Below are 15,310 nucleotides of genomic sequence, written 5' to 3' on the forward strand. Positions count from 1 at the left end.
TTTTTAAGGACACAGCTCAGATATTTCCACTCCTCCCACCTCAGCGCAAGCGCATTGATATTAGACAGGTAAATTACCAACCCTGGCGCAAGGGTTGGAAGATAGCAAAGCGCCTACGAGCATGTGCGTTTGACAATAGCACTGCCTTAACGCCAGCCGAAAATAGAACTCCCAGTGTTAATGATATCCCTGACATTACTCACACTGGCCCAGGTATAATTTAGAACTCTTTCTCTAACAGATCATTTCCCATAACCATCTTCTTTCAGGAGCCAATCCGGAAATGTTTTGAGGGAATCTTCCCCACAAGTCCTCCCACCCCCCTCTCCCAGAATTATTAAACGCCCCTCCACTTCTCCAATGCCAAGCCGCTCTGGGTCAGCCCCAAACACACCACTCACACCCCGCAATACATTTTTTGTGCCAACCGACTACCAAGACACAGTCCCTGGTGAATTTGAGGAAAAGTTAAAACAAACTCAGAACTCCCGTCCTCAGACATCTGTCAGTGTCAGCGAGTACTCCCGCAAGGAATACCAGCCTAGGCCGTCCCCCAAACTGACCAGAGCAAGCTCCAAGATCTTTGAGAAGGTGCGCGGTTTCGAAGAGCGAAGGCGAAGCTGTGACCATGAAGGCTCCATCTCGGGACGGTCCTGGGCCGGGTTCAACCGCGCTGTGTCCGTTGACTCAGACGACGGAGGGAGCCGGTTGGGCATCTCCAGAGAGAGTTCGAGGGAAGACCTACGAGAGGCTCTGAAGGTGGACGCTGCCGAACGGAGGTCCAATTTCAGACAGAAGGCTGCGTCCTTGGAGGACTGCAGGCCCCGTACCACCCAGAAGGTCCAGGACATCGATAACAAGTTCACTGAAGAGCTTCAACGAATCAAGAAGCTTGTGGGTAAACTTCACATGAAGAAGTCATTCTCCACCGAGCAGCTCTCGCTCAGGGCAAGAGGTAGGCAGCCCTTGAGGAAGATTGAGCCCCTCCCACCGCAAATTCTCCAGAAGCTCCAGGAAAGGGAGCGTGTCCATCAGGAGAAGGAGCAGAAAGAGACAGAACAGCCTAAAGAGGTAGCACCACCAAAATCACCACGACTGCACCTACAAGAACAAGCACGACAGGGGCAGCCTTCGCCCCAAACCCACGAGACTGAGGGCCCCTCCATGAGTAACATAACAGTCAGTAGATTGGGAGATGTAGCAGCCACTCCAGAATCTATGCAACAGGCTGACTTACTGGGACAGAGGCCAACAAGACAGGTAAATCGAGCAAGTCCAGTCAGGGAGATCCGTCAGAGGTCTCCATCACCAGCAAAGATGCAGCTGCAGAGGGCTTACGATCCATCGGCAAATCGCCAACAACAGGAAGAGTCACCAAGCAGAACTGTTGTCAACATGACGTTATGCAAAGTTGTTCAGAGGGTATCTCGTATGCAAGAATCTCAGGACATCCAAGAATCTCCTGCCCAAAAGTCCCCAAAGGAAGAATTGTCAGGAAGGAAAATACCTGTAGAGGTAGCCTTAAGAAAAGTAGAGCATAGACCAGAAAGTCAATTGGTACAGAGAAAGCCTTCCGTTGTACAAGAGCATCCAATACAACCTCTGCAAAAACCTCCACGGCTGGTTACCTCTTCTACAAACATTCCAGTCTCCCCATCTGAGGAGAAAATGGAAGTGGAGTTAATCAAGCCAGACCCCAAGCTAATCATACCTACCATCATTGTCGAAGAAGAGCCCATGGAAGAGGAAGTTCCTCCAGAGACTAACAAGTCTAAGGAACTGACCAATGTGAAAGAAGGCCAAACACAGAAGACCAGGGTGAAGGGTCGCTGCACTAGGCCCATGTCTCCAGAGTTAGGTGCGAATTATTTTCAATATCAATCTTTTTTGGTGAAAATGAAAATGTCTGTCATGTGCATATTAGAGGCTTCTTATCTTATTGCCCTTGTATTTTCAAAGTCCAATGCTAATGGGTATTCCTCAGTTCTGAACACAGCCATGAATGTCTTCGTAATTTCGTTAAAACTGGGTTTTCAAATGTACGTTTTGTAATCTGTGCAGATTCTTCAGACGACTCTTACGTGTCTGCTGAAGAGGACCCCTTGGAGGCCCCTATGTTTGAGTTTCCTCTTAAGGACACTGTGGCAACTGCTGGTACTGAGGTCCTGCTGAGAGTCATCATTGCCGGCACCCCTCTCCCAGAAGGCAAGCTATCTCTATCTCTATGTAGCACATACACTGAGTGTACAAATCATTAGGAACACCTTCCTAATATTGAGTTGCACCCCCTTTTGCCCTCAGAACAGCCTCAATTCGTCGGAGCATGGACTCTACAAGCTGTCGAAAGCATTCCACAGGGATGCTGGCCCATGTTGACTCCAATGCTTCCCACAGTTCCAATGCTTCCCACAGTGTGTCAAGTTGGCTGGATGTCCTTTGGGTGTTGGACCATTCTTGATACACACGGGAAACTGTGGAGTGTGAAAAACCCATCAGCGTTGCAGTTCTTTACACACGCCTGGCACCTACTACCATACCCCATTCAAAGTCATTAAAATATATTGTCTCCATTGGAGAACCCTTTGAATAACCCTTTTGGGTGTGGAACACTTTTCACAGAGGGTTCTACCTGGAACCCAAAATAGTTATTCAAAGGGTTCTCCCAAGGGGACAGCCAAATAACCATTTTGGAAGCCTTTTTTCTAAGAATGTAGGCACCACCTTTACTCCGGTTTGTTTTGTGCACATTTGTTTTGTGCACAAATGTCTTTTTGATATCACCTCAGCTTATTTTTGTCTGTGTCCTTATCTAGTTACCTGGAGACGAGACAATATTGAGATCACTAACAGCCCAAACTATGGGGTCAAAGTGGAGGGAGAGCGGTATTCACTTCTCATCAAATGTGCAAAACCAAGTGATGCTGGAACGTACTGTGTGACAGCTGCCAATGAGGCTGGGAAAGCATTTAGCAGTGCCACCCTTTCCATCAAACCAGGTAAGCATGAGTTTCAAAAATCACACTTTACTTGAAGTTGATTTAATAATACCAAGAAGTGTTACTAGAGGTTAGAGAGACCTTTTGATTATCCTGGCCCTTCCCTTGAACCTGAGAGATTGTAGCCTGACCTTTAGCCTTTGGGAATGGCACCTGACTTTAGTTAACCTTTGCTAACAGAGGTCTGTACTTCGATGGCTGCATCAGTATTGGCATACCATTCTACACTCTTAGAAAAATATGTTCTATCTCTAAACTAAAATCATTTGGCTGTCCCCATAGGAGAACCTTTTGAGAAACCCTTTTGTGTTTCAGGCAGAACCCTTTTGGGTTTCATGTAGAACCCTTTCCACAGAGGGTTCTACATGGAACCCAAAAGGGTTCTATTTGGACAGCTGAAGAACCCTTTTGAAACCTTTTTTCTAAGAGTGTAAATCCTTTGGTTATTTCAGAGAGATTAATTAAAGGATGTTGTGGAAATTTGAGTCACTCCATTGCCCTATGTGTGTGTCATTTCTATTTGCACTGCCAGAGAAAGTGTCATTTCAATTTGCCCATCTAAGCCTTCAAATTTGATGAGTACAAGGAAATTAATATCAGTGGAGAAAAAGTCTGATAAGTCTTTCACAAAATAGCATACTTCCGCATAACTTCCCTCAAGTGATTCCCATAAATAGGGACCTAGATAAACATTCATTTTCTGATGTCATGTAGAGAATGATTAATGTGGAGGATTTTCCAATAAGACCAAAAGGATGTACTTTGTTATTTCCTTCTTCATAAAGTTATTTCCTCATTTCTCCTCACCCACTCCATCTTTCATAATCTCTCTCTCTCTCTCTCTCTCTCTCTACAAAATGTGTGCAAGCAATATATTCCAGCTGAGCCAACTCAGTTATAGTTACCATAGCAACTAGGAGGCTAAATTGAACCAATACATTGTTGAGGCACACTGGTTTCCTTGCCATATAAATCCACTGTTGTTCAGATATCATGCATCTTGTCTAAGGTAAATTACATCATGACCTTGTTTTTTAAGCATAGGATAATTTATGTATATATTCAACCATAAAACCCATCAGTTAATTATTGCATCTAGAACTTATATTACTCAAATGAGAAACTTAGACCATTTGCTCCCCGAGCCTTCAAGATGGTCATATTATTTACAGAGTACAAATGAATGAGAATATGAATACTTGTATTTGAGGGAGAAAAAAGAGAGGGAGGGAGGAAAAGGTTAACACCTGAAGTTAACAGTAAAACACTCATGATTATGCTAACAAGCACACATTATAGTACATAATTTGTTGTTTTTACTAACTTTGTACATGGTCCCCATTCAGACATACATGATTTTGTAAGTCCCCTATGGTCTCATAAAACACCCAATAACAGAATTCCAAGGTGGGCAAATTGAATATTCGGTATAATGACTTTAATAAATAAGAGATTATTAATACTTAAGAATTGAAATGTTTGTCATGCTTATACATTATTGTTTACAATTAATTAAATATATATCAATGAATAGTTCATAAATTGTTTATTAATGCTTATTCATGGAAGTTATATGGATGCCCAAGAAAAAATAAAATAACGTAGATCCTTGGAATTATCTCATTTGAAAGACTTTCTTGTTTGAATGACTTAGTAAAAAAAATGTCATTGTTATTTTGTCTAATTAGGCCTCATTTCTTATGCAGATTGTCAGACCATGTAATGGTTCCTGCAGCCATTCATTCACTGATTCTATCCATTGATTTGATTATTCATTGACAGTTCTTTGATAACCTAAAGCACTGCTGCTTTTGAATGCCAGAGCATGTAAGAGGGCAAGTGTGGAGCGAGGAGCACATGTCAAGGGGTGCTGAAGGTGGGTGTGGTGCATGAATCAAGCGCAGGACGCAGAAGCTCAGTCCAAAAGACTTTAGTGCAATATTCACGTAGAAAATAAGCACAATAAGCCCGAAGGCTAAATAACGGCGCACACAGGCGTCAAACAAACGGCGCACTAACATGTGCGAAAAACCTCTCCAAAACACTGGAGGGAAGTACGTAGCTCCAACACGAAACAGAAGAGCAATCACACACGAAGACAAACACACACAACGAGAACTAAATAGGACACTAACGAGGACTAACAAGACACAGGTGTACAACATCAAGACAAAACCAAACAAACATGAAACATAGATCGGTGGCAGCTAGTACTCCGGGGACGACGACCGCCGAAGCCTGCCCGAACCAGGAGGAGGAGCAGCCTCGGCCGAAACCGTGACAGTACCCCCCCCTTGATGTGCGGCTCCAGCCGTGCGCCGACCCCGGCCTCGGGGACGACCAGGAGGACGCGGAGCAGGGCGCGCGGGATGGTCCCGGTGGAACTCCGATAGGAGAGATGGGTCTAGGATGTCCCTCCGCGGCACCCAGCACCGCTCCTCCGGGCCGTACCCCTCCCACTCCACGAGATACTGGAGACCCCCCATCCGGCGTCTTGAGTCCAAGATGGACCGAACGGTGTACGCCGGAGCCCCCTCGATGTCCAGTGGGGGCGGAGGAGTCTCCCCTCTCTCATTGTCCTGGAGTGGACCAGCTACCACCGGCCTGAGAAGAGACACATGGAACGAGGGGTTAATATTCTTATACTCAACAGGTAGATGTAACCTATAACACACCTCGTTCAATCTTCTCAGGACTTTAAAGGGCCCCACAAACCGCCGACCCAGCTTCCGGCAGGGCAGGCGGAGGGGTAGGTTTCTGGTAGAGAGCCAGACTCGATCTCCGGGTGCGTACACCGGCCCCTCACTGCGGTGGAGATCGGCGCTCGCCTTGTGACGAAGGACGGCCCGCTGCAGGTGGACGTGGGCAGCGTTCCACGTCTCTTCTGAGCGCCTCATCCAATCATCCACCGCAGGGGCCTCGATCTGGCTCTGCTGCCAAGGTGCCAGAACCGGCTGGTAACCTAACACACATTGGAAGGGGGTTAGGTTGGTAGAGGAGTGGCGGAGAGAGTTCTGGGCCATCTCGGCCCAGGGAATGTACCGTGCCCACTCCTCCGGCCGGCCCTGGCAATACGACCTCAGAAACCTACCCACATCCTGGTTGACAAGTTCTACCTGCCCGTTACTCTCCGGGTGGTACCCTGAGGTAAGGCTAACCGAGACCCCCAAACGCTCCATGAACGCTCTCCAAACACGGGAGGTAAACTGGGGGCCTCGATCAGACACTATATCCTCGGGTACCCCGTAATGCCGGAAGACGTGGGTAAATAGGGCCTCAGCGGTCTGTAGGGCAGTAGGAAGACCCGACATAGGGAGTAGACGACAGGCCTTAGAGAACCGGTCCACAACGACCAGGATGGTGGTATTCCCCTGAGAGAGGGGAAGGTCTGTCACAAAATCCACCGAGAGGTGGGACCATGGTCGTTGTGGAACGGGCAGGGGTTGTAACTTACCCCTGGGCAGATGTCGGGGCGCCTTACACTGGGCGCACACCGAGCAGGAGGAGACATAAACCCTCACATCCCTAGCCAAAGTGGGCCACCAGTATTTAGTGCTAAGGCAATGCACTGTCCGGCCAATACCCGGATGTCCAGAGGAGGGTGACGTGTGAGCCCAGTAAATGAGTCGATCCCGAATCTCGAGCGGAACGTACTTCCGACACTCAGGACACTGTGGAGGGCTGGGGTCGGTACGCAACGCTCGCTCGATTTCGGCATCGACCTCCCACACCACCGGTGCCACAAGGCAAGACTCCGGTAGTATGGGAGTAGGCTCAACGGACCTCTCCTCCGTGTCATACCGCCGGGACAGCGCATCTGCCTTACCATTCTGGGACCCAGGGATGTACGTGATTTTAAATACGAACCTGGTGAGAAACATACTCCATCGAGCCTGGCGAGGGTTCAGTCTCCTCGCTGCCCGGATGTACTCCAGGTTCCGATGGTCAGTCAAAATGAGGAAAGGGTGTTGAGCCCCCTCAAGCCAATGCCTCCACACCTTAAGGGCTTGAACTACAGCTAACAACTCCCTGTCCCCAACGTCATAGTTACGCTCCGCCGGGCTGAGCTTTTTTGAGTAAAAAGCACAGGGGCGGAGTTTAGGTGGCGTGCCGGACCGTTGAGAGAGAACGGCCCCTATACCAGCCTCAGACGCGTCTACCTCAACCTGAAAGGGTAATGCGGGATCCGGATGCGCCAGCACCGGAGCCGACGTAAACAGGTCCTTCAGTCTCCTAAAGGCCCTGTCCGCATCAGCTGACCACTGCAGGCGCACCGGACCCCCTTTCAGAAGGGACGTGATGGGAGCTGCCACCTGTCCAAAACCCCAGATAAACCTCCGGTAGTAATTCGCAAAGCCCAAGAACTGCTGCACCTCTTTTACAGTGGTTGGAGTTTGCCAATTACGCACAGCGGACACACGATCCACCTCCATTCTCACCCCTGACGCGGACAACCGATAACCCAAAAAGGAGACCGACTCCTGGAAAAACAGACATTTCTCTGCCTTGACATATAGGTCGTGCTCCAACAGCCTCCTCAATACACGACGCACCAGGGTTATATGCTCGGCTCGGGTAGACGAGTACACCAGAATGTCATCAATGTACACGACCACCCCTTGTCCCTGCATATCCCGGAAAATGTCATCTACGAAGGATTGGAAGACTGATGGAGCATTCATCAACCCATATGGCATGACGAGATATTCGAAATGACCTGACGTGGTACTAAACGCTGTCTTCCATTCGTCGCCCTCCCTAATGCGCACCAAGTTATACGCGCTCCTGAGATCCAATTTTGTGAAAAACCGCGCTCCATGCAATGACTCTGTCATGGTCGCAATCAGAGGGAGTGGATAACTGTATTTCACAGTAATCTGATTGAGACCACGGTAATCAATGCACGGGCGCAACCCTCCATCTTTCTTCTTCACAAAAAAGAAACTCGAGGAGGCAGGAGAAGTGGAGGGCCGAATGTATCCCTGTCTCAAAGATTCGGCTATGTAAGTCTCCATAGCTTTTCTCTCCTCTTGAGACAAAGGATACACGTGGCTCCGTGGGAGCGCTGCTCCTGCCTGGAGATCAATCGCACAATCCCCCTGTCTATGAGGAGGCAACTGCGTCGCCCTAGTTTTACTAAACACGAGAGCTAAATCCCCATATTCAGGCGGAATGTGCAGTGCGGGCACTTGGTTTGGACTTTCCACCGAAGTCGCCCCCACGGAAACACCCAGACATCGCCCCTCGCACTGAGCAGACCACCCATCGAGAGCCCTCTGTTGCCACGAAATAGCAGGGTTATGGGTGCTTAACCAGGGAATTCCCAGCACCACTGGGTACGCAGGAGAGTTGATCAGATACAGCTGTATAGTCTCTTCATGACCCCTCTGCGCACACATCCTAAGTGGTGCTGTGATCTCCCTAATCAACCCCGACCCCAACGGGCGGCTATCTAAGGCATGAACGGGAAAGGGTTTGTCAACAGGTAGGAGAGGGATCCCTAAATCTAAACAAAACTTCCGATCAACAAAATTCCCAGCTGCGCCTGAATCTACTAGCGCCTTATGCTGGGAATGAGGTGCAACCTGTGGAAAACAAACAGGTATACAAAAGTGCGCAACAGAAAGCTCTGGGTAAGTGGGACGTCTACTCACCTGGGAGGCCCCCCCAGTGCGTGGCCTGTTGTCTTCTCCCCCGGAGAACCCTCCCCAGCACCTGGCCGCAGTGTGCCCTCCACGACCGCACTTGGTGCAGGAGACAGGCCCCCTCGGGCTCCTCCTCCTCCTTTCTCTAGCGCCGGCACCCCCGAGCTCCATAGGGCTCGGCTCGGAGGTGCCGGAGGGCGGAATGGACGGACCCCCCTCGGGACGTCCACGGGTGGCCAGCAGGGTGTCCAGACGGATGGACATATCGACCAACTGGTCGAAGGTGAGATGGGTATCCCTGCAGGCCAACTCACGTTGAACGTCCTCCCGTAGGCTACATCGAAAATGGTCGATGAGGGCCCGTTCATTCCACCCTGCGTCCGCCGCTAGAGTCCGGAACTCTAGAGCAAACGCCTGTGCGCTCCTCCTCCCCTGTCTCAGGTGGACTAGACGCTCCCTCGGCGTAGGAGATGGTGTTGGCGTCCATCTTCCTCCACTCGGTGTTAGCCCACTCCAACGCCTTGCCCGTGAGACAGGAGATGAGGGCGGAAACGCTCTCGTGTCCCGAGGGCACCGGGTGTACAGTGGCCAGGTAGAGCTCCACCTGCAGGAGGAACCCCTGACACCTGGCAGCTGTTCCGTCATACGCCCTCGGGAGCGAGAGCCGAATCCCCCTGGGTTCCGGACCTGGGACTGGTGGACCGGCCGATGGGGTTGGCAGGGTAGGTGGAGGTGTGGGTACCCCGCTGGCCTCCCATCGGTGCAGGGTGTTGATGACGTCCTGTAGAGCGGTCCCCAGTTGTCGTATCTGGTCATCTTGGCCGCGAACATGCTCCTCGAGCGACTCAGGCGTAACTGCAGATCCTGCTGATTCCATTTTGGTGTGTGATTCTGTCAAGGGGTGCTGAAGGTGGGTGTGGTGCATGAATCAAGCGCAGGACGCAGAAGCTCAGTCCAAAAGACTTTAGTGCAATATTCACGTAGAAAATAAGCACAATAAGCCCGAAGGCGAAATAACGGCGCACACAGGCGTCAAACAAACGGCGCACTAACTTGTGCGAAAAACCTCTCCAAAACACTGGAGGGAAGTACGTAGCTCCAACACGAAACAGAAGAGCAATCACACACGAAGACAAACACACACAACGAGAACTAAATAGGACACTAACGAGGACTAACAAGACACAGGTGTACAACATCAAGACAAAACCAAACAAACATGAAACATAGATCGGTGGCAGCTAGTACTCCGGGGACGACGACCGCCGAAGCCTGCCCGAACCAGGAGGAGGAGCAGCCTCGGCCGAAACCGTGACAGCACAGCATAATTTGAGCAGATAAAACAAAAATGGTGTGGCACCAATAAGCTTCACATGTGCATTGAGCGTGGGAAATGTGCTCTACAAATGATATATTATTATTATGAAGACCAAAAAATGAACATGTAAAAGCTTAATTACATGAAGGAATATTAGTGGGAATATAGATATAATATAAACAAGATAAATGAGAATGGAATATATTTGAAAACCCTAAAATTTTAAAAATACATTGAGATGAAGCTGCCCCCATCTGTGGATGATAAAAAAAAATCAGAAGAAAATATATTTGTGCAATTTTTTTATTTGATTGGAGAAAGAAAATAAGTAGGCCCTCAGTTCATGACTCAATACTGCCATCTTCAGGAATATACCGAGATTGCAATACACCAGCGCTGGTCCCATGTCACAAGTCGTGGAAACCGAAGGCAGCGGCATGCTGCTAAGCGGATGGGAGTGATGCGAGAGGTTCTGAGCAGATTGACATAAGGAATAGCTTCGATGCACTGGTGCCTGATCTACCTGCGCCTTCATCGCTGGGACTGCCTTTGTCTGCAACGGAGGTGCTAACTCCAACTACGCTGACTCTCTCTGGATCTGACAGGGCACTGCCTGCTGTGGGAGGTCTGGACCTATTGCCGGGAGCAGCGGACGTACGCTATCCTGCTTCTCGTGGGCCCGTGAAAGGTTTAACGAATTGTGTGAGGGGTGGGAATGGGCGGATTTCTCAATTCCCTTCTCCAGCAGTTGTATTGGGCAGTTCAATGGTGAGAAATGTCACTGTCCCTGGAGCAAAAACGTTGTGCTATCCAGGAGCACGATTACATGACATCAATAAGCTGCTCCCAAACATTTTAAACCAGCATCAGGAAATTGAGTCTATCAAAGTTCATGTGGGATTCAATGACATTATGAAGGGCAGCTCAGAACAGCTGAAGATGGATTTTAAAGAACTGATTGGGTCACTCCTTGACACCAACAAACGCCCCATATTATCTGGCCCTCTACGAGACTATTGCAGCTCTGTGGGTGTAACATTTATTGACAATTTTGATACCTTCTGGAAACAAAGCTTGTATTATAAGGAGGATGGGATCCACCCACAACATTTGGGTTCCTGGATCCTTTGACAGCATTATAAGGCTGCGTTGAGACAATGATTTATCAATGACCCAAGCCCAGCTCATTTAATCATTACCATTGTGTCGCCGAGTTGTCATAATGATTCAGCAAATGTACATTATCCCAGGGGGGCTGGAAGACACAATGTAAGTAACCTAATATATGTCCCTCTTACTGCCCTGAATGCCTCTGCTGATCCTACAGCTAGTGTTAGCAGTAATCATGTGCCTATCAGCCAGAGTTACACTGTTAGCACTGAGGCAGTGTGCCCTAGCAGGAAGTCCACTGTGGGCAGCTCACTCTGCACTAACATAAATAACCTAAACATGTCTACCTCTGCTAAGTTTCCCAGTAAAGCAATAAAAACAATCAAGCATCCCAGAAAAGTGTTACAAATAGCCCACGTTAACATATGTAGCTTAAGAAACAAGGTTCATGAAATCAATAATTTGCTAGTAACAGATGGCATTCATATTCTGACTATATCTGAAACTCACTTAAATAATACCTTTGATGATACAGTGGTAGCAATACATGGTTACAAGATCTACAGAAAAGACAGAAATGCCAAAAGTGGAGGTGTGGCCATTTATATTCAGAACCACATTCCTGTAAAGCTTAGAGAGAATCTCATGTTAAATACTGTTGAAGTAATATGGCTACAGGTTCATCTGCCTCACCTAAAGCCCATTCTGGTGGGCAGCTGCTATAGACCACCAAGTGCTAACAGTCAGTATCTGGATAACATGTGATGCCAACAGAGAGGTATATTTTCTGGGTGATTTAAATATTGGCTGGCTTTCATCAGGCTGCCCACTCAAGAGAATGCTTCAAACTGTAACTATTGCCTGCATCCTGGTTCATGTTATCAGTCAACCTACCAGGGTAGTTACAAACAGCACAGGAATGAAATCATCACATGTATTGATCACATCTTTACTAATGCTGCAGAAATTTGCTTGAAAGCAGTATCCAAATCCATTGGATGTAGTGATCACAATATAGTAGCCATATCTAGGAAAACCAAAGTTCCAAAGGCTGGGTCTAATATAATGTATAAGAGGTCATACAATAAGTTTTGTAGTGATTCCTATGTTGTTGATGTAAATAATATTTGTTGGTCCGTGGTGTGTAATGAGAAGCAACCAGACGCTGCACTTGACATGAAATTGCTTATCCCAGTTACTAATAAGCATGCACCCATTAAGAAAATGACTGTAAAAACTGTTAAATCCCCATGGATTGATGAGGAATTGAAAAATGGTATGGTTGACATGGATGAGGCAAAATAAATTGCATATAATTCTGGCTGCACAACCAATTGGCAAAGGTACTGCAAATTAAGAAATAATGTAACTAAACTGAATAAAAAGAAGAAGAAACTACACTATAAAACAAATATAAATATGATAGTAAACAGCTTTGGAGCACATTAAATGAAATTTTGGGCAAAAATACCAAATCCACTCCATCATTCATTGAATCAGATGGCTCATTCATCACAAAACCCACTGATATTGCCAACTACTTAAATCATTTTTCAATGGCAAGATTAGCAAATTTAGGCATGACATGCCAGCAACAAACTCTGACACTCCACATCCAAATATATCTGACCAAATTAAGACAAGCATTGTAATTTTGAATTCCGTAAAGTGAGTGTGGATTATGTGAAACAATTATTGTTGCCTATCAACAATGACAAGCCACCAGGATCTGACAACTTGGATTCCCCAGGGCAGCTGTCTAGGCCCTTTACATTTTTCAATCTTTACTAACGACATGCCACTGGCTTTGAGTAAAGCCAGTGTGTCTATATATGCGGATGACTCAACACTATACACGTCAGCTCCTACAGACTGAAATGACTGCAACACTTAACAAAGAGCTGCAGTTAGTTTCAGAATGGGTGGCAAGGAATAAGTTTGTCCTAAATATTTCAAAAACTAAAAGTATTGTATTTGGGACAAATCAGTCACTGAACCCTAAACCTCAACTAAATCTTGTAATGAATAATGTGGAAATTTAGCAAGTTGAGGTGACTAAACTGCTTGGATTAACCCTGGATAGTAAACTGTCATGGTCAAAACATATTAATACAACAGTAGCTAAAATGGGGAGAAGTATGTCCATAATAAAGCGCTGCTCTGCCTTCTTAACAGCACTATCAACAAGGCAGGTCCGACAGGCCCTAGTTTTGTCACACCTGGACTACTGTTCAGTCGTGTGGTCAGGTGCCACAAAGAGGGACTTGGGAAAATTGCAATTGGCTAAGAACAGGGCAGCACGGCTGGCCCTTAGATGTACACAGAGAGCTAACATTAATAATATGCATGTCAATCTCTCCTGGCTCAAAGTGGAGGAGAGACTGACTTCATCACTACTTGTATTTGTGAGAGGTATTGACATGTTGAATGCACCGGGCTGTCTGTTTGAACTACTGGCACACAGGTCAGACACCCATGCATACCACACAAGACATGCCACCAGAGGTCTCTTCACAGTACCCACGTCCAGAAAAATACTATGAGAAGTGCACAGTACTACAGTTGAAGTCGGAAGTTTACATACACTTAGGTCGGAGTCATTAAAACTTGTTTTTCAACAACTCCACACATTTCTTGTTAACAAACTATCGTTTTGGCAAGTCGGTTAGGACATCTACTTTGTGCATGACACAAGTAATTTTTCAAAAAATAGTTTACAGACAGATTATTTAACTTATAATTCACTGTATCACAATTCCAGTGGGTCAGAAGTTTCCATACACTAAGTTGACTGTGCCTTTAAACAGCTTGGAAAATTCCAGAAAATGATGTCATGGCTTTAGAAGCTTCTGATAGGCTAATTTACATAATTTGAGTCAATTGGAGGTGTACCTGTGGATGTATTTCAAGGCCTACCTTCAAACTCAGTGCCTCTTTGCTTGACATCATGGGAAATTCAAAAGAAATCAGCCAAGACCTCAGAAAAATAATTGTAGACCTAGTCTGGTTCATCCTTGGGAGCAATTTCCAAATGCCTGAAGGTACGACGTTCATCTGTACAAACAATAGTACGCAAGTATAAACACCATGGGACCACGCAGCCATCATACCGCTCAGTAAGGAGACGCGTTCTGTCTCCCAGAGATGAATGTACTTTGGTGCGAAAAATGCAAATCAATCCCAGAACAACAGCAAAGGACCTTGTGAAGATTCTGGAGGAAACAGGTACAAAAGTATCTATATCCACAGTAAAACAAGTCCTATATCGACATAACCTGAAAGGCCGCTCAGCAAGGAAGAAGCCACTGCTCCAAAACCGCCATAAAAAAGCAAGACTACAGTTTGCAACTGCACATGGGGACAAAGATCGTACTTTTTGGAGAAATGTTCATCTGGTCTGATGAAACAAAAATATAACTGTTTGGCCATAATTACCATTGTTATGTTTGGAGGAAAAAGGGGAACGCTTGCAAGCCGAAGAACACCATCCCAACCGTGAAGCACGGGGGTGGCAGCATCATGCTGTGGGGGTGCTTTGCTGCAGGAGGGACTGGTGCGCTTCACAAAATAGATGGCATCATGAGGAAGGAAAATTATGTGGATATATTGAAGCAACATCTCAAGACATCAGTCAGGAAGTTAAAGCTTGGTCGCAAATGGGTCTTCCAAATGAACAATGACCCCAAGCATACTTCTAAAGTTGTGGCAAAATGGCTTAAGGACAACAAAGTCAAGGTATTGGAGTGCCATCACAAGCCCTGACCTCAATCGTATAGAAAATGTGTGGGCAGAACTGAAAAAACATGTGCGAGCAAGGAGGCCTACAAACCTGATTCAGTTACACCAGCTCTGTCAGGAGGAATGGGCCAAAATTCACCCAACTTATTGTGGGAAGCTTGTGGAAGGCTCCTCAAAATGTTTGACACAAGTTAAACAATTTAAAGGGAATGCTACCAAATACTAATTGAGTGTATGTAAACTTCTGACCCACTGGGAATGTGATGAAAGAAGTAAAAGCTGAAATAAATCATTCTCTCTACTATTATTCTGACATTTCACATTCTTAAAATAAAGTGGTTGTCACGCCCTGGCTCTGGGACTCTGTTATGTTGAGCCAGGGTGTGTGGTTTCTATGTGTTTTGTGTGCTAGGGTGATTTTCTAGTTCGTTTGGTTCTATGTTGGCCGGTGTGGTTCTCAATCAGAGGCAACGTGAATCAGCTGTTGCTTGTTGTCTCTGATT

General features: G+C 46.8%; 1 protein-coding gene across 1 annotated transcript in view; it reads left to right on the plus strand.

Annotated features, from left to right (window-relative positions):
• LOC311129463 (striated muscle preferentially expressed protein kinase-like) overlaps positions 1–15,310 on the plus strand; it is a gene marked incomplete at both ends in the record, with an annotated part of 180,847 nt that overhangs the window by 68,294 nt on the left and 97,243 nt on the right. Inside the window, 3 exon segments of the mRNA XM_084161756.1 lie at positions 270–1,858; positions 2,062–2,205; positions 2,814–2,996. Coding sequence (XP_084017882.1) covers positions 270–1,858; positions 2,062–2,205; positions 2,814–2,996 — 1,916 coding nt within the window.

The sequence above is a fragment of the Coregonus lavaretus genome, assembly GCF_964263955.1.
Source record: "Coregonus lavaretus genome assembly, chromosome: 5".
Classification (NCBI taxonomy): domain Eukaryota; kingdom Metazoa; phylum Chordata; class Actinopteri; order Salmoniformes; family Salmonidae; genus Coregonus; species Coregonus lavaretus.